Source organism: Medicago sativa, chromosome 1 (genome assembly GCF_051527215.1).
Source record: "Medicago sativa cultivar Bolivia chromosome 1, Bolivia_mono, whole genome shotgun sequence".
Taxonomy (NCBI): domain Eukaryota; kingdom Viridiplantae; phylum Streptophyta; class Magnoliopsida; order Fabales; family Fabaceae; genus Medicago; species Medicago sativa.
In genome coordinates, this window is record NC_140749.1 from 5,145,698 (window position 1) to 5,173,081 (window position 27,384).

Consider the following 27,384-nt stretch of genomic DNA (forward strand, 5'->3'; position numbering starts at 1 on the left):
TGTGAGCCAACCAAAGAACCCAACGATAGTCAACGAAATAAGAAACAAGTTCTTGTCAAACACTTATTCAAGACCAAGTTCATATGCATAAAGAGTTGTTGAACACCTTCATTATGTTTTACACATTAAATACTCGTCAAATTATTTAAGACGGACCATACATTATAAGAGACATGATAAGAGAAGAAGAGATGCTTACTAGCTTCAATATCACGTGAGAAAAAAAAAAGCACAAGACATATCATGAATGGTGAACATTACCCTTTTCTAGTCAGACCATCTTTAGTTGCTAGCCTCCCTTGAAGTAACTCCAAATCATAACCTTAGCCTTAGACGGAACATCAATCTCCCACACCTTTTTCAAAGCCCTTACCATAAGTGGATCACTAGATTGAACATTTATAAGTGAGATCAGGTGTTTATAATAAATACCAATTGAGAACTCGTGATCATTGTTAACAGCCAAATCCACCCATTACTAGCTTATAATTTCAGCCTAACACCACAAGCAGTAGCTTCCATTTCATGGATAACTTCTTCTTCCCATGCAAAAACCAATTCTAAGCTTCACATAATATATTTAAGAAACCATAGAGGCTCAATTCCCATCACACATCAAAATAGTATCATCCGCAAATTATAAAAGAGGAATATAGTTAGAGTTATTTGGGACACATCTCTTCAAAGAGCCTTTTTCCATCCTCCTTGCTACCATCCCCTCCGATCTTTTTGCAACAATAAAGAAAAGGAACGTGGTCAAGGGATATCCTTACTTAAATTCTTTAGGCATTGTAAACTCTTCTATGTATTATAGATGTGACATACTGAGTTTCCGTAAGCTTAGTTCAACTAGTAAGAACAATACATTAAATATAGATCTGGGTTCGAACATGCACACTCTTTCTCATTTTTAAATTCTCTCTCAATTTAGTCCACTTCTCCTACTCTCTTTTTTTCTACCACAAATAGAGCACTCCATTTGAGGATTCAATTAGTGAATAATATGAAATGATTATTTTCTTAATTTCTAATGGATAATGACAATGTGCAACTCGTTTGGCTGTACACGAATGTTAAAACGCCCCAGCTGTTTTTGACTGCTGCTTACTAACTTTCCTTTTATTGAACCCATATGCATTGCACCCGAAGATTCATTTTACAAGGGTTTGATTATTTTTTTTTGGTAGTGTTTACAAGGGTTCGATTGTTTTGCCTTAAAAAGATTATTTTATTTTGAAAAGATTTTTAAAAAAAAATTAAAGTCAATTTCCATTTGTTTATTATCATAAAAAAAAATTAAAAAAATTAATATTGAAGCATCTTACCCTTAGAGTTAAAAAATAGATTTTAGAAAAACTACTAGGAATAACTTTCATTTCAACGTTAGTATTTTTTTCTAACAAGATGATTTTTTGTTTTAAATCTGAAACGAACACCATTAAAGTAATAAAAGTCATTTTTATTTGGTTTAAAAAAATTGTTTTTTTATCAGAAAAATCCCAAACAAACATGCTCTAAGTAAATTGAGAGGGTTATTCTACCGGACAACGTCAAAATGCCTTTGGTATAAAAAATAAAATAAAGAGAGTAGATCCCATGAAATGGTTGTCCTTTTCTTGGTAGATCTTGCCCTTGTGCATGTGACCGCTATGCATTATTTTCATGCTCGATGAAGAAATGTGGCTAAATATTTTTTAGACAAATTATAAGCTATTCAGGTGTGAGTTTATCGACATAAGCTTAAAATATAAGTTGATTTATATTTGTTTATGATCGTAAATAATCGATTTTTTTTAAAAGACTTTTATTTTATTTTTTGTAAAGATAGAAGACCCTAAAAAATTAATATTTTTTCGACAGTGATTTTTCATTAAATAATCCTAAACAAACATGCTCAACAAACATGCTCAAAATCCAGGGTTGTTTTGCATACACTTATGGTACAACTGCATTTCTTGTTTTCTTTTGTTTAATACCCAAATTTCTCTTCACTCTTCCTGTGTAGACATAACAAAGTCATAAAGTTTACTCCCTCCGTCCCGGAATAACTGACCCATTTTCTAAAAAAAGTGTCCCAAAATAACTGACACATTTTAATTTTCAATACAACTTTCATCATTCCCAATACAATATAACACTAAATAATAGTACTACTTTTATCATTCCCAATACAATATATTCCACTTTCCCCTTTATTTATACATTTTTCTTAATATGTGTGAAAAACAAAATTGTGTCAATTAAATTGGGACGGAGGTAGTACCTTTTTTCATTTTGTTTTTTATGTTCCCTCCAATGTGACCAAAAAAGGCTATAGTAGTATTGAACCGGATGAAAGATGCAGGTAGAGCAGCAACAATTTAAAAAATAAATTATTTATTTGATTTATAACTTGGTCAACCAACCTTAACCAATCAGAATATGATCAACCTTAACTTGGTCAGCGATCTAGTCTATTGCATATATTGACTCATTAACTTAAGATGTGTACATAATCATAAATGACACTTAACATGAGACAAATCAAAATGTAGTTTTACCTCTACCAGACCAACATTTCACGAGCCTACTGAATGTTATAGACAATCACAAATTTACAATGATAAGAACCAAAAGCAGTGGCTTAGTAGATAATTAATACATTCTACGATCTTGATTAGCGATGATACAACTAATTGGGATCTGGAGAGACAACATAAATTTACTGACATGCATAAAATGCACAAGTCTTTTGCGACTCTTACCAAAAAAAAATCTCCATTTGAGATTGATTGATCTGTCTCACAAACAAGAACATTAGCAAGTAGATGGAACAGTAGCTAGCTACATGTTATTAAGTTTCACGTGCCCAATTTGATGGTCAAGACCTTCCTTTCCAACCCCGGATATATGAACCTGCATCACATAATGAGATACGAGCTCGAAAATGCAAGTATCGCCAAAATTGATGTCATTATCACGAACAAAGGCTATCCATCCCCCACAAAAGGTGTGAATTGTTCTGCCTTTGGCATCTGGAACAGAGTTTACAATCCAACACTGGCCTCTTGAATTGCGAAGCGTAACTTCTGTTTTGTAGGCGGGGAGATGTGCAGCAGAGAACTGATATGGGATTTTCTACAATGCAACAAATATTCAAAAGTTTAGCAATGATATTGATTTTAAACACAGATGCTAACACTAATTAGTTGTGAAATATGTATTACCCACCAAAGTGTATGATCCACTGACATTGAACTTCTTCATGATTTTCACAAAATTAGGAAATGGAGAAGTAAAAGCTTCAGCTACTCTTTGTTCGTCGAGTGCAAACAACATTCTCAAACCAGCTTTAGCCTGGGAACTTAGTTCATCTTCAACACGATGTTTCCTCGGTACAGCTGTCTTTGTTTACAGTTCAAATGAGACTGAAGTCATAATTTGAAAGGTAGAAACTTTTACAGAAGGAAAATATTCAATGTTTATCCTTTTTGTTCTTTCTTTCACTATCAAAGTAACACCATTGCAATTGTAAAAAAAATATGAATTATATTCTTCTCTTTTTACTTGTGTAAATAAAATATACTTAATAGAAACTTGTTGCAAAAACTTATGATATATGTCTACATTGCAATATAATTTGCCATCTAGTGGGCAAATAGAGGAAAAACCTTACCCGTCTTTTTATGGGAAGCTTTTGACTTGGGGGAAAGCCCCATCTTCTTCGAAGTAGTTGAAGCTCTACCGGATTTCTTGAATTCAATGGCTAAAACAGGTTCTTGACAAATCTTTGACAACTTTTTATCTGATAGATCAACCTTCGTTCTGCACTTTGAGCTAACTTTAGGTTTCTTTGGCATATATCTGGAAGTATTATGGCTAGCAACATCATGTCGTTCACTAAGCATGCTACAAGCTAGTTTTCCAACCTGGCAGTCTAACCCATTTTTTCCAACCTCAGCAATGCGAACACGTAATTCACACTCACGTATAAGTTCGAAAATGCAGACATCTCCAACTTTTATGCTATTGCCACGAACAAAAGCCATCCATCCTCCACATAGAGTGTGACTTGTATGCACTCTAGTTGTTGGAACAGAATTAACAGTCCAGTGTTCTCCCTTCAAATTATAAAGAATAATCTTTGTCTTGCAGTTTGGAAAATGTGACATCGAAAATTGATATGGAACATTCTGCATTGTATCGATTATTAATCAGTATCAGCAAGAGATTTGTGTTAAGGCGAATAACAAGAAAACTTTACACAACAAATAATATGACCATTAAACTTAAAATAAGAAACATGTGAGTAGAAGGAAAGTTAAAATTAAAAAATATCGTTGAATCTAAAAGTTTGAGCAAGGACAAGAGTAGTAGTAGAAAAGGTCTCAAACTTAGTGTGATGTAGAAGCTTCTTGGAGAAATACAACATTGAAATTGCACAGAAGTCAATTAGTAAATGTCATAGCAGTAGAAAAGGTCTCGAACTTGGGGCCCATTTTGATTGACTTATTTTAGAGCTTATGTAAATAAATAAGCTTTTATGTATTATTCATAAGCTTGTCAAGGTAGTTTATGAAAAAACAGCTTATGAAGATACAATTTTTGTTAGCAAGAACTTATGAATTAACATAAAAGCTTATTTGTTTGCATAGCTATTTAGGCAGAAGTTCGCCAAGCAGCATCTTCACTAAGTATTGAAAGATCACTCCAACATGCATTGAAGTGCAAGGACAAGAATAGTTCAAATCTACCCAGGTTGACTCATTAACTAGGACTTAGTATCAGTATGGATGGATGGAATCTTCATTGAGATCATCTTATAATAGTAATGAATACATCTGAAACGCTTTAATCTATGCTTACCATCCTCCATACATAAAGGGAGAAACACTATTTGGGTAAAAATTACTCTGCCCCAACCATATCAGTTTCTCAAGAAGATAAAACAGCATTATTTGGGAGATAAATTATAAATGACAAAAGGAAACAACTCACCAGAGTATACGAACCACTGACATTGAAGGTTTTGATTATTTTAACAAAATATGGAAAAGAGGACGTAAATGATTGGGCTATCTTTTTCTCATCATGTGCTGATAACTTTGATAGTGAAGCTCCGCTGAGAATATCGTGGTCATCTTCCTTCCCACTTCTATACAGGATTGCTGCATCTGTGAGATTCAACAATTAAATCAAGAGTTTTAAATAAAATGATAAGCTCTGGCATAAATATAAGGATTTGAATGCAAAATACTCTATACTAGACAAGTATCAGTTTTCTAGGGAAGATCGTATCAGTTTTAGTACATGTTTTTGAGACCCAGAATGAAATCGAATTTGCTATACCTTCAACTTCATTACTATTTCCTGTTTGAAAAGGAACATGGACAGCACTAGCTGAACATTCTTTGCAGGTTTCTTCTGTTTCTCTGATCATACTGATTGGTCTAACCAACTCATAATTGGATAGATTTTTACCACCAATAGCCAACTCAGGCTCCTGGTTCTCGATGGCGTCGCACCTCATTTTCTTCGGAACATCTCCAACAACATCCAAAGAAGAAATCACCTCAGCATCACTTTTCTGTCCTTCAATATTATTGAAGTTTAATGAATTTAGATTGCACTCAGAATGAAATGCAGCTTCTTTCTCGCATGCATTCTCACCAAATACTTGCACGGTGAAATGCAAGTGACCCTCGTATCTGAAAACCAAAAGGTCGCCATATTGTAAATGATGATCTCCCACAAATGTTGACCATCCATGATGGAAGAACAGATGATTGTCCTGCTCAACTAATCGAACTTGCCAAGTATTTCCACTAGGACCAGTTAATGAAACTAATCCGCATGTCGTGCCCTCCATTTGATGGACAAAACCATCTGGAACTCTCTGCATTAAAAGAATATACTTTCAAATAGAAACTCCAAAAGTATTTTATGATATCAAAAACAACAAATTGACATCATTCACTTGTTTAGATACATGATACTGGAAATTGAGGACTGTCTGGCTCTAAGACTGCAAACTAGCTTACTGTTTATGTTACTCTCTGCATTTTTAATGGCCAATCAATTCCAAATCAATACTTTTTGGGAAAGGTAGGACTATCGGATTGGGTATTCAGAAACACCGACATAGTTTCTCAGCTTCTTATAGGCTGGGAGGGAAAGTGAGGGTAAGCCTTCACCTTGCTTAAGAGTGTGTTTGGATGAAAGTTCTCGGAGGGGAGAGGAGTGGAGGACTCGATTTTCTTTTCAAAATCAAGGAAGTTATAAAATATTTCTAAAAACGAATTAAGAGTGATTGAAATGTTGTATGGTCATAAATGACGTTATTCTTTCCATTTTTTAAAAATCTCAAATACATACAAAAATATAGACTTAGTCAAGTCCTCCAAAACCCTCCATCCAAACATACTCTAAAAGAAAATACTTTTGGCAATAAGAGCATATTCAGCTTGTCATTGTTGCATACAGATGCAATGTGCATGTTTGGATTCCCCATGAGTTCGACGAAATCAGAGTGGCATTCTGGTTTTGTTGCAGCTCCAAACTCTAGTTTTACCAAAACCACAATGACCCACAGTAATTTCGTCAAAGTCACCGTCAATCCAAACACACATTTAGCTTTTGATCCTCAAAAGATAAACATCTTAGACCCCATGTGCTTCCAATTTTACTTGTCCACAAAATATGTTGTAAGTTATTCATATACATAATAATATCACAAATTCATAAAGATCATAATAATAATTAAAGTTAATTAATAATATAAATTGAAACATGCAATTAGGTCAAAAAGAAGAAGTAGAGAAATTACCAGAGATTGAGAGGTTGAAGAAGGGTTAAAGAGGTGATAGAAGTGAGGTTTTCTCACATTTAACTTTCCCTTACACTCACGACCCATTAATCAATCGAATTCAAACCTGTCTCTTTGTTTTTAAATTCTAATTATTTTGAGTAATGTGAATGTGTTCTAACTAGCCAAAATCAATAATCAAACATTGAAAATTATTTTCCTCGAAATTTATATACTACTGCATCTTGATCCTTTGCCTCAGCGCAACACCTGGTCAAACAAAAATAATGAAAATAATTGATGAAAATTTACAGATTAAAAAATAATTGAAGGAGAGAGAGAGAGAGAGAGAGAGAGAGAGAGAGAGAGAGAGAGAGAGAGAGAGAGAACCTTTGGGTTCAGTAGTTACGAGGAGAAACACGGAGGGACAGTGTTGTTGGTAATGCTTGTATCTCTCTCTTTCTCTTTCATCTTCATCAATATGATATGATAATGGTGATCAACACTGTGTTTCATTGTCAGATTTACCATTTCTTAACGAAACCAATTTCCAATATATTAATTAATTCCATTTTTTTTTAATGGATATTTTCATCCTTGAATTTGTACATAAAAAAAAAAGTTTTAATTTCGTCCTAAAATTATTCGAAATAGTTAAAACACTAGTATGGACACCCGTTGGCACGGGTTAGAATTTCGTCGTAATTAAAACATTGGATGAAGATGTATTATTCTCATTTATGTGGTTGCTCTATGTCTAATGAGTAGATCAGCACCAGTGTTGGCTCTTTCCATAAGGTCCAACGATGATATTATAACTCGGTTCGATTTTGCGAATGAAGCAATGGGTGAATCCCAGTGACAGATGTCGGCTAATCAATATCTAAACTGAAATATCTGAAGGTACACTATTTACTCCGCATAATTTCACTTTTGTGATAAACTAAAATTTTTGTCTGTAATCATGTTTCGTTGTTCGATAAGATCCAAGATTTGTAGCGCAACATCAAAGTAGACGTTTCCTTCCTTCAAATCCTTCTCAAATTTGAAGATCATATTTCTTCATACAATAACATGAATTTTGTTACCCTAAAAATGCAAATAGTTAATTAGAAGAAAAAGAAAGGAACTCTGGATAAAAAAAATGAAGGAAAACTAAATACATAATTTTCACACCTACATTCTATAACAAAAAGCACATAAATACAACCACAATGAAAAACAATCATAAAAAGTATACTCGAAACCTAAATTATGGACACAAAATGTCTTTTATTTTATGAGGGGAAGATGGTAGGTGAAGATGATGAAAAACAAATTGTCTATATATAGAAAAAAAATTATGTCATGATCAATTTTGATTGGCTCATAAAAAATAAATGAGTCATGATCTATTTTGATTGGCTAAGAAAAAAATTATGAGTCATAATCCATTATAATTGGTTGATAAAAAACATTAAATGCAATGAACAATGTAAAAATGTCATGTGTACTTTTTATTTGATGTAAGTTAAATGTTTATAATAAAGATTCTTAAATTTCATAAATGTCTATCAATTCTGTGACTCAATCAAGTTGGATCGTTAACGCCGATGATATATGAAGTTAAACTCTGATGTGGATGATCAAGTCAGATGCTACTTATTTAAGAAATAAATTGAAAAATTTTGAATTTTTTTTTTGATTTTTTTAAATAAAAGTCGTTACAAATTGTTACATTGTCAAATCAATCTTTGAATTATCAATTAATGATTAAGATGATCCTTGAATTATGTCACTCATTATTAAATCGATCACTTGATTATTTATTTTAACTATCAAACTAATTCTTGGTTTGATTGCACAATAAGAAGATGAAGAAATCCTCACCATTGAAACCGTGACTAGCGGGATAAGAACACGACATGAAAAAGGCTTGTTTCACAAGGATATTTACCACGGGTAACAATCCCTTGCAAAATTGCCAAGAGCAAGGCCCTGGCAAACCACCTTTTGGTGCGTTAATCAGTAACCAAGTATGTAAATACAAACAAAACGTATAATACAAGATAAAATTGTACTCTTAGATAATCCACTTAAATGAATACTGTACATGCAATATATGTGCAAAAAATATGACAAAAAATAAATTCAAAATTTTTGATCAATGTTATCCCTAAATACGTGACATCTGAGTTGACAATCCACGTCAGTGCTTAACGTTGCATGTCATCACAATTAACGACCCACCTTGACGGATGGATGAAATTGATCGATATTTGTAAAATTCAGGGACATTTTAGCTATTTCAAATAGTTTGGGAACGAAATTAAACGACTTGTGCAAATTCAATGATGAAAATACCTATTCTCTCCTTTTATCAATTGGATTTTTTCAGAGAATTGTTAACTGGACCTGTTTCTTTCTATTAATCTTAATTTCATTTTTTTTTCTTTTAAGTAACTTACTTGGTAGCAACTCACATATTAAATAAGACAACACAGACACTCAACAGATTAGGCGTGTCCCGGTGTCAGACATGTATCACATCCGACACCAACACGACACCGACATTTGTAATTACACTGAATTATGTGATTTTTTCAAATTATTAATTGTGTCGGTGTGTCAGTGGCGGAGCTGGAAATAATTTTAAGGGTGGACCAATTTGTTTAATATGTAAATTTATATATTTTTTATTAGTTTTTCTTGAAATTTTTTATATTAGTTAATTCGAGTGACCAATAATCTTTTATCTATGGAACATAATTTAAACCAGGTTTTAAAGATGTTTTAACATTTTGTCAAAAGAATAATTTTTATTATATTACACCATATTTTAAATTTAAAAATGAGTTGTATAAAAGTTGGCGAACTATACAATACTCCTTCCGTTTCAAAATGAGTGTCGTTTTAGCCAATTGCACACAGATTAAGGAATTGAATGAAATAATCATTATACATAACATTTTTACTAAACTACCCTTGTTATATATGAAAAAAATAAAGTTAAAGTTACATTGAAAATTATGTGAGAAAAAAGTTGGAGTATTTATTAAAGGTAAAGTTAGAAGAAAAAAATTAAAGTTGTATTGGAAATGTAAAGTGACATTCATTTTAAAACAATTTTTTTTTGCTAAAGCGACACTCATTTTGAAACTTAGATAAATAGTGAGGTAAAGCAAATTAAGGAACTTGAAAGGTTGTTGTTTTCCTGGTTAGGGGTTTTTAGAAAGACTTTTCGTGCATTGGTTCAATTCACTTTGAAGATTTTATGATTAATTAAGTTTTTTGGTCCTATAAATATCTTTAGTTTTGTTTTTAATCCTTATAAAAATAAATCACACTTTTTAGTCGATATAAAATTTTCTGTCAAGGTTTTTAGTCCCGGCTGTTAAGTGACCTTAACGGATGCTGACGTGGCACTGCCACATCAGATTTCTTTATGACATGGCTAGCTGACACGTGGAAAGCTCACTTGGATTATGTATTTAGAATAAAAAAATTAAAAAGAATTAAAATATAAAAAACATGAAAAATAAGTAGTTAAAAAAAAAAAGGGTTAATTATGTTTAAGGTCCCAATAAATAGGCGTGTTTTCAACATTAGTCCCCACTTAAATTTTATTAAATTTTTGGTCCCCAACGTTTTTGTCCGTTAGTGTATTTAGTCCCTGCCGTTAGTTTTTGGTGATTGGGCTAACGGTGATGAATATGTGGACGCCACTTGGATGCCACTTAGATTCATTGGAATGACATGGCATGTCATGTATGAATATATTTTTTTATAAAAACTAATATTATTTAATTTAAAAAATTAATATTATTTTACTTATTAATCAAAAATTAAAAAATGTTGTAAACACTACACCAGCATGAATCTTCTTCTCCTCATCTTCTTCATCATCTCTTCATCCAACACCATCATATCATTATCCTTCTTCCATCTCCTCACTACCGACACCAGTCAAGTCACAAACAACACTAAAAACAAAAGAAAAAAAGACTCAATAACAACAACACTCAAATTTCAGCATGATGCATAAATGTGAGTATTACGGACATGATTTGTAAAGCTTGATGTTGGTCTCAAATTTCAGATCTCTTTCTTTCAATTTTCACTTCAGCTTGCAAGAAAGAGATATGAAAGCTTTGGGCACAAAGGTTTGCATTGAAGGTGGGAGTGAGAAGAAGATCGAGTTGAGATTTGGGGAGGTTGAGATGTTTGGGAACGTAGAAGTTTCCCTTAATTGATTAATGATTATGAATGGTGAAGAGAAAAAAGGTGGAGACTTTCAAACAAACTATTATTCAAGAACTCAACTCAAAAAAGTTCAACAACAAAAACTTCAATCGGAATCGAAATCCACTGATTGAAGAACTCAGCTTTAACAAAGCTCATAGACTCAACAACTTCAAGAAATTCAAAAAACTCAACAATCCCCCTGTTAAAAATCTAGCTACAATTACAAATCCCAACAAAATCAACTAAAAGAAACAAAACATTAACAAGAAAAAAACTCAACAACAACAACCCCAAAATCCAAAAAACCAGAAAAAACAATAACAACAACGACTACTACGACGACAAACGCGGAAATCAGGAAAAAATTTGAGAATCGACATATGTGGCTTCGATTCGTGCGATCCATTGCAAACCCAGAAGGTGGAGAGAAAGGTTTGTTGTTGATGATGATGGGTTATATCGAGAGGGGGAAAAGGAGGGTTAAATGTTGTGGTTAGATGAAAATGGGAGGATCAAGGAATCTTGGTTGAGTTTAATGAAAGAGGATTAGGTTTTTATTTATTAATTTTTGACAGTTTCTATTAAAACTAAAATAAATATTATATTTTTAATTTAAATGTTAATGACATGTGGCATGCCACGTCATAAAATGTGTCCACACTACATCCATGTGGCATGTTCCGTTTGCCTGGTCATCAATAATTTAACGACAAGGACCAAATCCGCAAACGGTAAAAAACGTCGAGGACTAAAAATATAATAAAATTTAAGTAGGGACTAATGTTGAAAGCGCGCCTATTTATAGGGACCTTAAACATAATTAATCAAAAAAAAATATATACTCCCAGAATTGGGATTTTCATCAAACAACAACTTGAAACCAAAAGAAACCCATCGAACTAGCACACCATCTAACAACAACAACTTGAAATCGAATACTAATCTGAAAACGAAATAGATTACGAAGATGAAGCCGAAGGAAAGGAAATAGAACGAAGTTGAAATCGAATCGAAACTACTAAACCAGAGATTGAACTTCCTTCCTTAAATTAAACGAACTGAAAAATGCTCTGAAGTGCCAGAAATCAAAATCAGTCCTGTGCGGTTGAGATTCATACATTGTGCCATGATTTTTAGTCCCTCAAAACCAGTCCTTTCGAAACAGATGTCGCGATCTCTCTTGATAAAATTTGATGAACACGATGACATCGTTGTTATGGGGTGATAAATCAAATAAATGGAATAATATATAAATTGTGTTGACCGTGAGTAATTAAATATGGGGAAGAATAAAATATGGATGAAATTGGGGGACAAAATGTAAGGATCAATCATATTTAACCCAAGAATTAATTAACTTAAGTGACCTAAAGAATTAACTTAAAGGCTAACTTATTACAATTAATTAACTAACTTAAATGACTTGAATGATAAAAAAAAGGCAAATTCTAGGGTACACCCAATATATTTGAGTGTACTGGTACACTCGCTCTTTAAATTATAGTTAAATGAGTTATTTTTTGAAGAAAAATATTTTTTTTATCATTTATAATTATAATAAGGCAAAATTACAGAATTAGCCCCTTTATTTTAGGTAACACTTTCGCCCTTTATCTTTTTTTTTTGTCACGATTTAGTCCTTTATGTTATAAAATAACAACATAGTTATCCTTTTTATTAAAAAATAATTAAAAACTCCAAAAAAAATTCATCAAACTCATAGACAAACGCAAATCTTCATCATACAAGCCTAGAAAATCAAATTTCTCTGAAAAAATTCTTATAAAAAATGATAAGATATTGTCATTTTATAACATAAAGGACTAAATCGTGACAAAAAAAGATAAAGGACGAAAGTGTTACCTAAAATAAAGTTAATGGACTAATTTTGTAATTTTGCCTTATAATAACTAAATCTTATTCATCAAAAGTGTCAACGAAATAAAATTAAGTTTTTTTTGAATTTTTATCACTCATAATTGAGAACATTGATTATTTTTTACAATAATATGTAAAAAAAATTACTATGTTTCTTATAAACAATGAAATGATGTTTTTTCTTATGAAATGATGTTCTATAAAATATAAATATTGACATTTATTACATAAAAAAATGATCGTTAATTTATAAAATTATGAAGAGAATACCGGTACAACTTGTGCCGTAGAAGTTCCAAAAAAGAAAAAAACTTAAAAAATTAATTGGTTACGATTAAATAGTTATAATACTTTTTTACCAACTTATTTAGTTTTTTTGTTTTTTGTTGTGTATTTAATTTAATAAAAATAGAACTACTATAGACAATCATGCAAATATAGTGTTTGCTTAAAGTAGAAGATGTACTTTTGAGTTATACTAGAAGTTAACGAGAAAACAAGTACAAGGTAAAGCTAAACTTGGATCTGAATCTGAACAACACAACTGAAAAGTAAAAAGGATACTTTGGTCATTCTCCAAACCCTTATCTCTGACTATAAATAAGATCGGCTGGTCAGTGATGACGACTAAAGTGGTTGGTTCACTGAAAAACACAATTTGCGGCTGGCTGGGAGGGAAGTATTTAGATTTGGTTAAAGCTTTATCGCAACAATGTTGTCAAGGTTAATCAGTAGATATGCTGCTACTGTCTCTGTCAACAACAACAGGTTTCCTTCTCTTTGTCGTTTTGTTTCATCCTCAACAACGGCGGTTCCTAAGACAAGTAAGTGGTGTGATTATGTTCCTAGCGCTATTTTTATAGAATCATGCAAGAGTTGGCCAACTGCTGTTAGTTTGTTTGAATCCACGCTCTCTCAAGGTTGCTATCCCATATCCCATTACAACTTTATTTTATCTTCCCTTCTTCAATTGGGCCGCTCCGAAACTGTTGTTTCCCTTGCTCAACAATTGGATGACAAACGTGTTCTCCCAGACATTCATACTTGGTCAATCCTCATCACATGTCACTGTTTCCATGGTAACATGTCTTCGGCTCTCTGTTTATTCAATGATATCATAAAAACTGGTCATCCTCCTTGTTCTAAAACTTTGTATGATATTTTCGATGGTTTTTGCCGCATAGGCCAGATTCACAAAGCAATCCTCTTTTATAATGACATCGTACTTAAACAGGGTTTTCAGTTGGAAAATCATACTTATTCTATTCTGATCCAAGGAGTATGTGAGATAGGACAAACCCAATTAGCCATCCAGCTTTTGAGACAGGCACTACAGATTAACAGGGGAAAACAAGATGCTGGTTTTTCTTTCAAGTGCATGTATAACTCCATCATACTCAGACTCTGCAAAGATAGACTTGCAAACCAAGCCTATGATTTATATTCTGAAATGTTTCATGTTCCCACCATCAAGCCTGATGTTGTCACTTACCATCATCTAATCTATGGCTATTGCATCCTCGGTCAATTTCAACAAGCAATTGCCTTGTTTAAAAAATTCAAGGCATCTCTACCAGAAAAAGTATTCAAGGTATCAATCAACAACATCCCTCCCACTCCTCCTACCGAAAGAGAGGTCAAATCTGCTAAAAGTGCAGTAACTGTGATGATAAAAGCCGGTCTCAAACCTAATGTTGCTAGTTATCACTCAGTTGCTGATGGAATATACAATTTTGGATCACGAAGACTAATGAATAAGAAGATTGCACATACGATGGAAAGATGGCTGCTGCTTCCTAAATCTACATTTGAATATCCTTACTACTATTGAAGATCGAACGAACTATTTAAGGCGGGCTTGTTTGGTGAAGTATTGATGCTACCTAAAGACCAATAAGAAGGCTCTCTCTCTCCCTCTCCCTCTCCCTCTCCCTCTCTCTCTGTGTGTGCGTGTGCTTCAGATATATGGAAATAAGCATGGTGCAAAAGAACTTGTGGAATGTTGATTACTTTTGCTAACTAAATGACTATGCTTTTGCTTTTAGTTGCACTTCTATTCAATAGGTTAGTTGCCAATTGTGTGGACATATTAATAGTGTTTAACATATTCTTGTTGATCATGTCGTATTTGAGCAATATGTCCTTCAAACAGATACCTATGTTTCTTGTTTTATTCACTTTGAACCCTAAATCCATTTTAGTTTTCAGGGGAGTTGATACATTTCCCTATATTTCTGTGAGATAATTACATTTGACCTATGTAGCACTGACACACGACACCGATACATGTAAAGGTAGAGCTTCAATTACATCTATTTTTCTAAATTCATTACTGTTGCTCTTGTATCCACATCTATATCGGTGCTTCAACGCATTTGACCACCAAGAATGCATTATGAATCTGAAGCAACAAAGCTGGAAACATTGCTGGTTTGTGATTATATACGTGTTTGATGTATGTATCTGTTTGGCACTAGTATGTTTTTTACACGGTATGTTTCAAGGCAGAGAAAATATGTCCTAGTAACTTAGCTAAAAACAGATGCCTATATTATTTAGTCTATAACACCTCTTGAATATGATTAACGCATTTTGAAGTGATTCTATAAGAGACAAAATAAAACTATTGTGGTTTATGGTTTGTAAAATTTCAGAACAATGCACGAACACTTCAAAAAAAAAAAAAAAAGAACAATGCACAAACAAACAGAATAAGACAAAGGGAAAAGAAGGCCCACAAATCCGAACCATATCTTGAAAACATGTAGCAGTCTCGACATTGAGCTTTGTTGCTTCAGATTTATAATGTATATGTGTGGTCAGATTCATAATCCATACTGGTGTATCACTAAAAAAACATACTTGTGCCAAACAGATGCATAAGTTTCTCAAATTCATAATGCATACTAGTGCATCACTAAAAAGCGTTTGACGTATTTGAGCAATATGTCCTTCAAACAGATGCTATGTTTCTTGTTTTATTCTTTGATTATATATGCATATGATTGTGTGACTTTTTCTTGAAACCCTTAATCCATTGTAGCAGGGTAGTTTTCAGGGCAGTTGATCGTTTCTCATATATTTCTGTGAGATGATTACATTTGACCTACGAAGCACCGACACACGACACTGACACATGTAGTTATATTCAATTGCATTTATTTTCTTACTTCATTACTGGTGTTCATGTGTCCGTGTCTGTTTATGTGCTTCAAAGCGTTTGACCACCAAGAATGCCTTGAATAGGGACCTCGTAGTCAGTTTCCCATCACAAGACTCAGTATGGAATGGCAAAATCGCAATCGCTGTTATGAGTTTTAATATTTTGTTGCAAATATCTCGGTATGGATTGGCAAAAACGCAATCACTGTTATGAATTTTCTTAGTTCTTGTTCATTGCTTTGGAGTCTAACCCTTGTCATACAGCTTCTCTGTGAGTCTATAGGAGTTTTTCCTTAATGTTAATTTTGAAATTTTATTGTCTTTTTTTTTTATGCATTGCAAATAACTATTATAGTCGAGTCCAAAATATCCTGGCGAGAAAAGAAGACAATAGTTCATAAATTGTCGTGCTATCTCACATTGAAGGTAGGAAGATTTTTTAATTGAATCTTAGAGCCATGGAATAATTCTAATTCCTGCAATTCTGAAATGTTCTCTTGTGACTAAATGACTAATACAAAACATATTATAGATCTAGAGTTGGGTTTGACTGGCTCCTGCTTGGTTATAAAAAACCAACAAATGTGTGTAACTTTCAATATCAATAACTGAATTGTTGCCATTAGAGCTACAGAAGCTTGAATATGCAAGCTTTTCAACGTATATGGCATTGGGTGGGTCCTCAGCGAATCAGAAGCTTCATGTAGAAATGGCAATTCAAGGTGGTCTGGAGACAGATGAAAAACAACTAAAAATGATAACTCTGCCCTCTGGTGATTTTTATCAAAATGCCCCTGTTTGGACTGGCGAACAAGGATTTTGTTTTAATTTATTTTGCTTGTTTGCTGTTCTCTTTGGAGAACAAAGGCTTTTTTTATTAATTTTTCTTGTTTTGTAAAAGGTTTGGCGAACAGCCTTTTATCTTTTTTTTTTCCTTTCCGTTTTTTAACTTTTATTTTTTTATATAATATTTACACTTCTATAAATATATCTTTCATCCCTTCATCACAAACTACAATTTTTTATAAACAGAGAGAGGATCTTAACCCATTTTTCTCTTATCATCCTCTACTCATTTTCTTCACTGTGATGTCTTCTCCTTCTCCTCCACTACAAGAAAACAATATTCAATTTCATCATATAAAAAATCTTGAGATGTTAATATCTCCAACCAAGATATTTGAAGGGTTGAAAAATCAAGTCAACCATTTTTTTTTACTTGGCTAGAGATTCTACTTGACAAGTGATTGATATTTACTATTAAGAGTCATTTTTCTCGTTGGCGTTTGATATACTTTATGTAGTTTATGAGTATAAACTACTCGATACTGACACAGATGTAGAAAACATGTTTGCAGAATAAGAGTTTGAAGTAGAACCACTTTTTTTGTATGTTATATTTAAGTTTGTTTCTCTAGTTCAATTTATTGTACTAAGTTTAATTTTCAATGAAATTATTTTCCACGACATCCATTTCAGTTGTAATGTGAGTATTGTTTGGTTGACCTTTCTTTATTCTTTGCATGGTTGGATCGGGGTAAAGCTTAGGACCTTCGTACGGGGGCTAATAACTAGTGTCGTGGGCTACTTTAAACCTTGTATTGTATATGGCGTATCATCAATGCTATATGTAGCGAAATTTCTTTCCTTGAAATATCCCGAAGTGTATTTTTATGAGTGAAAGAAGCAAAAATGGTGCATTGGATTAGTTTCGGATTTTGTGGGATTCAGCCAGTAGTGGTGTAAAATAACTATTGTACTGCTTCTTGACTCATTCGTGATAAATTCCTTAGCTTTAAGTAGCATTTTCCATGGCATATACACTCTCGTTTTTTAACATGGCTGGTATAAGGGATTGGTAGTTATGACGAAAGCTAGAACACACAACTACAACATGAGAACAAGGCATATGTAAAGCCTGAAATTTTCCACAGTCACACCAACCTGTCGTCTACCTTAAAAGTTCACATTGGTCTTCCCTCCCTATAGTTGACTGTTTCTCTCAAAGGACTCGTTGTTGATAGACCCAAGGACACATATTGTTAACATTGCACAAAACCGACCAAACTATACACCCACACCACAACCCAACACATAAAACCAAGCACACAACTCATTCCAATCGCAACACAACTATGCCTACAATACCCCACAACCCAGCACGTCTCAATACCCACCACCCACATGTCCATCCTTTCAAAATTCGCCCAATTCCATACGGAGTTGCCGCGAAATCTCGCTACCATGGTCAACGATCCCATCATTCATCCAATAAGTTGGATCTTGATGAATAGTTCCCTCGGGACACTAGCAGATGCGGATTCAGACTTTTGGTACATGTGGAGTTAAAATTTCAAAGAAACAATAATGCAAGCTATATTAAAAATAAGAAATAATATTGTTTGATACAATACATTACAATGAAAATCGTCTTCTATCCAATTGTTGAAAATGAGCTAAAATGACATCATTGCTAATTGTTAAAAGAAACAAACAATGACTTTGTGAGTATAAGAAACAAACAATTCAATGGTCAATTAGAGTTATTCCTTCCATTAAAAACAATCAGGACATTTTTTCACAACTTAGCTAGAATAAACAAATAAAAACATGAAAACACAGCATGCCTTGTTTGTCAAAGCAATTTGTTGATAATGATTGACCAATGTTTATGCACAAGTTGTGCATATAATTAAAATAAAATGTTTGAACAATTCAACAGTATTCAGTTGCAGAAAATGCAGCTACCTAACAATATACTAAGAGCCAAAAATTGTGAAAATCAAAATAAGGATTACAATCCAATGAGATTGCCTAAAAACAATACATTTTAAAATACAAAAACTTCACTAAAAAATAAGGTTAGTAGAATTTTTTTGGGTGAAGTATTGATGCTACCTAAAGAGTAAAGACCAATAAGAAAGTTCTCTCCCCCTCTCTCCTCTCCCTCCCTCCCTCCCTCTCTCTCTCTCTCTCTCTCTCTCTCTCTCTCTCTCTAACCTCCTCATAGCATTCTTAACGTGTATTTGCACTTTTTTTAGGTTTCATTTCTTCAATCATCTGATTTTAATTTGTGGTTTTTTTTAATTTGGCATTGTTTTGTTTCATATTATATAATTTGAAACATATTGTTCAGGAATTCAGATTATATGATAAAAAACAAGACAAGTGTTGAATTTTGTTGATTTGCATATGTGATTTTGGTGATTTTGATTACTTTTGGAATTGGACCCATGCCCTCATCGTCGGTGGCAAAATAAATAAAAAATTGAATACTTTTTTCAATCAAACTAATTTTTTTTATATAAAAAAACAAACAAGTAAAGGGACAAATTCTTGAAGCAAAATACGCATGCAAGCAAATATTATTAAATACAAAATTAATCCGACGAGGAATACTAACAACGCTCACTTTTGAACACTCTCTAATAATCACTCATTTATTGAATAGAATTAATGTATGTTCCCACCTCTTTGTGTGAGTTCTTTTTCAAAGTGTAAACTCACAATGTTGTAAACCAACAAGAGAATGAGTATTAAAATGTTCAAATTGTTATATGCAGGGGCCGGGGTTCGAACCCCGGACACCCCACTTATTCACCTTATAAGGTGAAATCTAGCCACTAGGCTGCATGAAAAGAGAGTATTGCTAACATTATTCTTCATCCAACATATCAAGTTCAAAATCAGTGAGATCCTCCATTAAGCCCTCTATAGAGAGAATAAAATAGTTAGGTGGCATTTTAGACTATGTTGGAAAAAACTATAAGCTACAAGATAAAGATAATATCATTGAAATATATTTCTTCAAGAATAAGCACAATGCCTTCTCTTATGTCTTCAAGGACCATTACTTAAATGTATGAATCTTTTGGTACCAAATCATTTTTTCTGATTTTTTAGGCAAGCTAAACTCAATTCATTTCATAAAGAATAATAGAGGCATTACATGATGAGGCAGAATAAAAGACACAGGGCTAGACTCTAAAACAAATGCTCTTGCTAGATTATGAACTGCTCTATTAACTTGCCTCCGAAGAAACAAAATCTGAGAGTGAAAGTTCGCTTGTGAAAATAAAATTCCACGACATTTTTCTATAAGTGACCCAAGTTCATTAACATAAACTCTCGAGTCGTTAATAGCTCCCACTATAGTTCTACTGTCTGACTCAAAGAGCACTTGAGACAACCCATCGACAGAGCAAGTCTTAGTGAGATAAGGACTGCTTGTGCCTCCCCTTCTGGAACAGTTGCAGAACAGTGAGTCCAAGATGTATGAGCTATGACAAACTCGCCTGAGGAGTTTCTGAAGCATCTTGTAAATCCCCTTTTTTTCTCCACGGCAAATACTGCACAATCTGAGTTGCGTTTAACACTACGTGCTCTCTGTTTAGTCCACCTTTGGTTGGTTTCGGTTGGACTGTCATAACAATTTTGTGCAGCTTGTGGATTGTGCTGCGCCTATTTACATAGTCCCTTGCATCAGAAGAAACTCTTTTAGGATCCAACAACGATCCTTCCCAAAGGCATTTGCTTCTACACTTCCAAATGCTCCATAACCAGCTAGCAAATCTGCATCTTCTCAGACAGTGCTGCTGCATAAATCAAAGAGCATTTCAGTGAGAATGAGGGGTTGATTGCTGATTTGTTGGATACTAGGCCATAATTTCAGCTCTTGCCAACATTTAATTGATTGTTCACATCTAAAAAATACATGGATGTTATCTTCCTCATGCTGCTCACACATGAGGCAATCACAAGTATTAAGATTCTTTCGAGTCAAGAGGCAATCACGAGCTGTTGTCCAACTTAGATGCTTCACTTTTGAAGGGACGTCCAGCTTCCGTATATTGTTCCAATTTCCTAAATTTTGGCTCTGATTATTCTGCAATATGGTGCATAAACAAAGTTTGTAGGATGTTTTCAAACTATACTTGCCATTACTAGTAAGCCGCCATATGATGGTATCATGTTGCTCCTTGTAAGTAAGAGGAATGCGCATAATTGCATTGACATCTGCAGTATTGAACAGTGTAGCCAGGAATCCTTGATTCCAACAGTTTGTCTCATGGCAGAATAATGAGCTACTGTGAGGTCTTGCAAATGGGATGGCAGCTGAGTAATCAGCTTAAGATGATATGTGATTCTGATCCATGGCTCGTTTCAGACATTAATTTGAGATCCTTCTCCAATTTTCCAGCGGTAACCAAGAGTTAACAGGGGGATAGAACTCCATACTAATACTCCACCACGAATAACTTGGATAGTGGCCAATGCGAGCATCAAGAAAACCCTCCTTGGTAGCATATCTAATTTTCCTTCTACGATTATTGATCTTGATTTCTAGTTCTTTCGTCTTTTTAAAACATAATCTGATTATTGTACTTTACATACTTTTGGATGTATATGTTTTGTTCACCTACCTCTGTTTGAAAGACAAAAATTTGAAGCACAACAAGTTCAATGCACATTCATGGGCCAAAGTCAATCTCATAAGGGTTTTGTATGTTTTATGTTTATAACCATCGCTTCCGTATCTCTAGAAATGTGACATTTTTTTTATAATGAAACAAGCAAGAATATTGTATTGATTATGATGAAACAAGTGCACCAGTAGCTAAAATGCTAATTGTTTGCACTATGCTCTCTATAGTTACTTCTAATTGGTGTTATCTTCATTAAATGGACGGGAATAATGCGTTTCTTCATGCTGATTTGGATGAAGATATTTATTTGAAGATCTTGGCAGCACAGTTAATGTAATACCTTGAAATAGATCTCCAAATTTTTAAAAAAATCTTATTTGTGAGGTCAAAAATATTAATTTTTTTTTAGAACTATTTAGTTTGGATTTGCTAAACAAATTTAAAAGAACAAAACCAACTCAAGTGTGTTTTTCGACTCTACTGTTTAACAAAAATAATGTGTATTTCGTGCCTTATTATTCATTAATAGTTCTTTAGCAACTACACATATATAGAGTTTCTGTGTTGAATAATAGATCACCCATAAAATGCAAGTTTGAATTAACATTTCTTAAAGTTAAGATCACATACCAATATACACACGCTTTTCAAATACCATAATTCCAATGTAAACAATATACAAAGTGACAACCAACAAGGTTCAATATACGAAATCTCTAACCATAAATAAAAAGAAAAATAAAACTGAGTAGTTAGTATCACGAGCTGCCAACAAGTGCTAACAAACGAACTCTTTACCAAGAATTGTGTGCACTTCTAGAACAACAGATTGATCATATTTATTCTATTTTATAATACCAAGCGAAGTCATCCACCACAGGCGCAGCATCTGGATGCGCAAATATTTTTCTCCTCAAATCATCTCTCTCAGAAGAAAAGTAATCTGGTATCTGATTAAATGCAGCATATGGTTAATAATATCATGACCTGCCAAATAAGAGGGGAAAACTAAATTAATGAAATGAAATCTCTTAAATAAAAGGTCATGATAGTTCATAATTACAAACGGATATGAAATGACACTTGATAATACTCCTTCCGGATACATATATAAGCTAAGATTATTTTTTCAGATTAATTGAATAACTGATGTATCTAATCAGATACATCAGTTGTTTAATGCATCTAAAGAAAAAATAATTGTTTATATATGAGACCGGAAAGAGTATATTGCTAACCCTGACTAGTTTCAGCTGAGTGGTGCCCATCAGTTAAACCATAACACTGATCATCTAACTCATCCCATTGTGTACTGACATTTGCTTCATTGGGTGGAAGTAAACGACTCCTCTCTAGAAAAGTTGGAACTGACTGAACAGGCTCAACTGGAGGATATTGAATCATATTGCTACGATGTTGAGTCCGTGAATATTGGAGTGAAGGGGCCTCAGTCTTCATGAACCCATATATGGGCTCAAAAGAAGAGGTTTTTGGTGTGGCGTGAATACTGACCATAGCGTTATCATATTCATGAAACTGATTGTAGCTATATGATTCAATATCCTCCCATGGAGGAGACGAAGGAGACGACATAAGATATTTTCTGAACTGATCAAATACTGCTGGGGCAGCAGGGGTAGCAGCATTATTGCTACAACTGTACAAATTCATATCGGACTTCCAAGGGCGCTTTGAGGGACGCAATAACATTGTGTGCTAACATTTGCTTCATTGGATGGAAGAAAATGACCTTTAGTACACTGACTGCAGGATTTGTTGAGCTTAAAATCTAAACTATCTTATTTGAATCAAACGACCTTTAGTACACTGACTGCAGGATTTGTCACTCTTAAAATATGAACTATCTCATTTGAGTCTTTAGAAAAAATATTGTATACATTAATACATACAAACCTATATTATGATTATATTTTTATGTAATTGTGGATTATTTTCTTATGCAGTTCTACGAGCTCTTCTTTGATTGGGGACTGAAGGATCAGATAGCAAATTTGACTGCAATTAGACAGAGAAATGGGATCAAAACATTCTAACAGCTGATGCTGACCTGTATGTAGCAGAGATAGATAACAAGATTATTGTAAAGATAGGACCAAAGATGGACCTTGGAAAAAATTTTTCCCTCAAATTTTCATGTTGATACATCTGGCCAAGACTATGCTGTGTGGGAGTGACTAAATTGAGTGCAATAAATAATCATATCCTAAAATTATTTGGTGTTTATCATAAACTATATATCATGATCACACACTACTTCATCCTCACATGCAGTGTACATTCTTAAGTTGAGCTTATGTATATGACCCCATGTTATTTAAGTTGATATTCCTAATGGTTAAATTGTTACTATTCAATTCCTCGCAATTTCAAAATATCACGATGTTTAAGATCATAATTAATCACTCAAAAAAGCTAATTTGATAATGTTCTTATTCCTAATCAACACGCACAAATCTCTTGTTTTCAACAGCTAATTTAAATTTAAATTTTTGAATTGTGAATATATCTATACTACATATAAAAAAAATAACCTCTCATGTTTTTACTCTCTAAATCTAATTTGGACCCCCCCTCCAAAAAAAAAAAAAATTGCGAATGAGAAAAGAAAAGAGAAAGTCAGGGGTAAAATGGATATTTCGGGTACAAAAAACCGAGTGAGGCCGATCAGATGAGTAAAAGAAAAAACAAGAATATATAAGGAAATGCACTAGAAATAGCCATAATTGAACAAAAAGTCAAAAATAACACATAATCATTTCATTAAAAAAGGAACAAATACTACTAATATAGAAAACACACAAAAAAACGTAAAAAGAAAAAAGTAACGAAACACGGAAACAAAATACACAAATATAACAATCACGAGTTTTTCATAGAAATCGAACAATATTCATACTTGTGATTTTCTTTGTTGCGAGCTCCAACAATCACGAGTTCGTGAACGTTCAACCACCACACAATGGTCGATTAACTTGTTCAACAAGCACGAAATCGTCTTCTCCTACTCGTTTTCACCCTCAATTGTTGATTAACTTGCTTGTTTTTGGTTTCTAAATCTAATTTGGACTTTTCCCCCCAAAACTGGGAATCAGAAAGAAAAAGAGAAAGCCAGGGGTAAAATGGGTATTTCGGGTACAAAAAGCCGAGTGTGGCCAATCAGATGAGTAAAAGAAAAAACAAGAATAAATAAGGAAATGCACTAGAAATAACCATAATTGAACAAAAATAAAATATAACCATTTCATTCATAAAGGAACAAATACTAACTAATATATAGAAAACACACAAAAAACACAGAAATAGGAACAAAACACGGAAACAAAATACACAAATATAACAATCACGAGTTTTTCATAGAAATCGAACAATATTCATACTTGTGATTTTCTTTGTTGCGAGCTCCAACAATCACGAGTTCGTGAACGTTCAACCACCACACAATGGTCGATTAACTTGTTTAACAAGCACGAAATCGTCTTCTCCTACTCGTTTTTGTAACACCCCGTTTTCCCAACATAAAAATTTCATCATAAATCAGAGTATTTAAATCACAAACGGAATGTCACATACTTCTTTTAAAACATAAAATGGATAATAATAATTATCTCTCATATTCAACATCAAAATCTAAAATCATGCAGCGGAAATAGTTCAGCATACTAAAGTCTTGGCACGCAGGCCTTATCAAAATCTCATAAATTAGTTCAATACTTATTCGTGAAAAGTTCATAAAGACACGTAAGGAATAGATAAGAAAGTAAGCCCTATCCCGTTACGTATCAGAGCACCTAGACACAAGTGAGGAGTCCTCTCACGAACACTTCTAATCTTTATTACCTGCACATTACCCACGGTCGAGGCAACATATACGCAGAAGGGGTGAGATTTCACAGTCAATACATTAAGCATATAATTCAATAAAATGCATTAAACAACATAAAATATTATTGACATATCAACATTTAACATTTAGCATATTTTCATTCCAAAATCAAATACAATCATCAAATACCATTACTAAATATCATCACTAAATCATAATTAACTTAACTCTTAACTTGACAACACAACTCATATTGACAATGCAACTCTATCAACTCAACAACTTAACAACTTAAACCATCATGAAACTTCTTGATATGCAAATGCATGTGGTACCAATCATCAACATAAATGAGCACAAAGGCTGCCGGGCCTAAAGCCCCCAACTTTAATGAGCACAATGGCTGCCGGGCCTAAAACCCCCAACTTTAATGAGTATGCAATGGACTCAACCTTCCAACAACTTAGCCAACATCGTGGACAACTTAGACAACTCATAATCATGGAAAACTTCTCACATTCTGACAACATAAACCGACTCATGCAGCTTCAAGACATTAATAGTCAACGGCAGAAAACAGCAGCAAGATACAGCATATAATAACACTTGAATGCATTAACACCATCTAAGGAATGATTTACATCAACATAATTATCATAAAGCATCATAATATCACTCATGCAACATCACTACTAATCTCAGTCACCTGGACAGACTTCTGGAGCTTCTGAAAGTATCCTAAACAACTCTCTTTCTTACTTCTAAGGTCAACTCATGTCTACACGTGCGAAAGGATCGCATCGGAACAATTTTGGGCAACTAACAGCCTAACTCGCAGTGGCGAGTAACTTTGCTCGCAGTGGCGAGCAAAGCGTGCATTTCTGGGGTCCCTAAGTCCTTGCTCGCAATGGCGAGCTATTCTGCTCGCAATGGCGAGCTTACAGGTCACTCGCAGTTGCGAGTTGCATTGCTCGCAGATGCGAGTATTCTTGCTCGCAGTTGCGAGCGATGAATGTCAGTACGGCCAGAAACCTAAAATTTACAACTTTTCACCTATCTTCATGATTCTTTCATCCAAATAGCATCTAATTATCATCTTAGGCAATATCTAAGGTCTGTACACTAATTTTGCATCAATCTAACATCTTTTCATGGTTCAATCATCAAAATCGGTCTTAAACCTAATTTTCAATTCTCACCAAGACTCAACCTAATCATGCTAAATTCATTCTACAGAATTATACTCTTAATAATATTGAAAATTAGTCTCACCCTTACCTGGTAATTGCAGAAATCGAAGCCCTCGCTCTCTTGTTCTCCTCTTCTGACTTTTCTCCCTTTTTCTCCAAAAACGTACGTACTGTTTTTCTAACTTATGTCTGTCTATTTATCTCTCCTTTTTACTCTTCTCACTACTAATTTACTCATCTCACAACACAGCCCAAATTCTAATATTTTTATTTTCTTTATCATATCTTATTTTATTTAATAATAAAATAAGTCATACCAACATAACAACTTCATGAATCATAAAATCCACACATATCAATCATGAAAATCACTTAAATCATATAAATATATATATATATATATATAAATATATTTCTAAATAATCAAATAATTAAGACGGGCGTTACAGTTTTCACCCTCAATTGTTGATTAACTTGCTTGTTTTTGGTTTCTAAATCTAATTTGGACATTTCCCCCCAAAACTGGGAATCAGAAAGAAAAAGAGAAAGCCAGGGGTAAAATGGGTATTTCGGGTACAAAAAGCCGAGTGAGGCCAATCAGATGATGAGTAAAAGAAAAAACAAGAATAAATAAGGAAATTTCAAATTTGTTTATTACCATAATTAATACTACTAATTAAAAAGTCCATCCATAATAAGGAACTTCTTACATTTTTTTAAAATAACAATAAAAAAGGAAAATACATTCCCTCACTCACTCAGAGTCACAACAGCTATATAGAGAAAGCATTTTCAAGAACCACACTCACACTCTCATAAACAGAACTATATAGAGAAAACAATGCTTCACAATTTCATCGTGTGCTAGGGTTTAAC

The 27,384-nt window shown here is 33.5% G+C and overlaps 2 protein-coding genes across 2 annotated transcripts; one reads left to right on the top strand and one right to left on the bottom strand.

Moving 5' to 3' along the window:
- Positions 1 to 2,514: 2,514 nt before the first annotated feature.
- LOC146951964 (B3 domain-containing protein Os01g0723500-like) lies at positions 2,515 to 7,295 on the bottom strand. The gene is made up of 7 exons (XM_085757031.1): positions 7,175 to 7,295; positions 6,806 to 7,054; positions 5,329 to 5,875; positions 4,978 to 5,153; positions 3,656 to 4,172; positions 3,211 to 3,380; positions 2,515 to 3,117 (listed from the first exon to the last, which is right to left on the bottom strand). The coding sequence occupies exons 2-7, from the start codon at positions 6,890 to 6,892 to the stop codon at positions 2,824 to 2,826; spliced, it is 1,791 nt and encodes a 596-aa protein (XP_085613157.1). The 5' UTR covers positions 6,893 to 7,054; positions 7,175 to 7,295; the 3' UTR covers positions 2,515 to 2,823.
- Positions 7,296 to 13,515: 6,220 nt separating this feature from the next.
- Positions 13,516 to 15,006, top strand: LOC146951965 (pentatricopeptide repeat-containing protein At3g09650, chloroplastic-like). Its single transcript, XM_085757043.1, has one exon. The coding sequence runs from the start codon at positions 13,599 to 13,601 to the stop codon at positions 14,715 to 14,717; it is 1,119 nt and encodes a 372-aa protein (XP_085613169.1). The 5' UTR covers positions 13,516 to 13,598; the 3' UTR covers positions 14,718 to 15,006.
- Positions 15,007 to 27,384: the final 12,378 nt, after the last annotated feature.

What these genes read in the sequence shown, in the direction of transcription:
- LOC146951964 (XM_085757031.1), bottom strand. Translation starts at nt 6,892, where the DNA reads ATGGGTCGTGAGTGTAAGGGAAAGTTAAATGTGAGAAAACCTCACTTC. An exon ending in AGCTTCCCATAAAAAGACGG is followed by an intron (nt 3,381 to 3,655) that starts GTAAGGTTTTTC and finishes AAACAAAGACAG; the next exon opens with CTGTACCGAGGAAACATCGT. An exon ending in TCAGTGGATCATACACTTTG is followed by an intron (nt 3,118 to 3,210) that starts GTGGGTAATACA and finishes GTTGCATTGTAG; the next exon opens with AAAATCCCATATCAGTTCTC.
- LOC146951965 (XM_085757043.1), top strand. Translation starts at nt 13,599, where the DNA reads ATGTTGTCAAGGTTAATCAGTAGATATGCTGCTACTGTCTCTGTCAAC.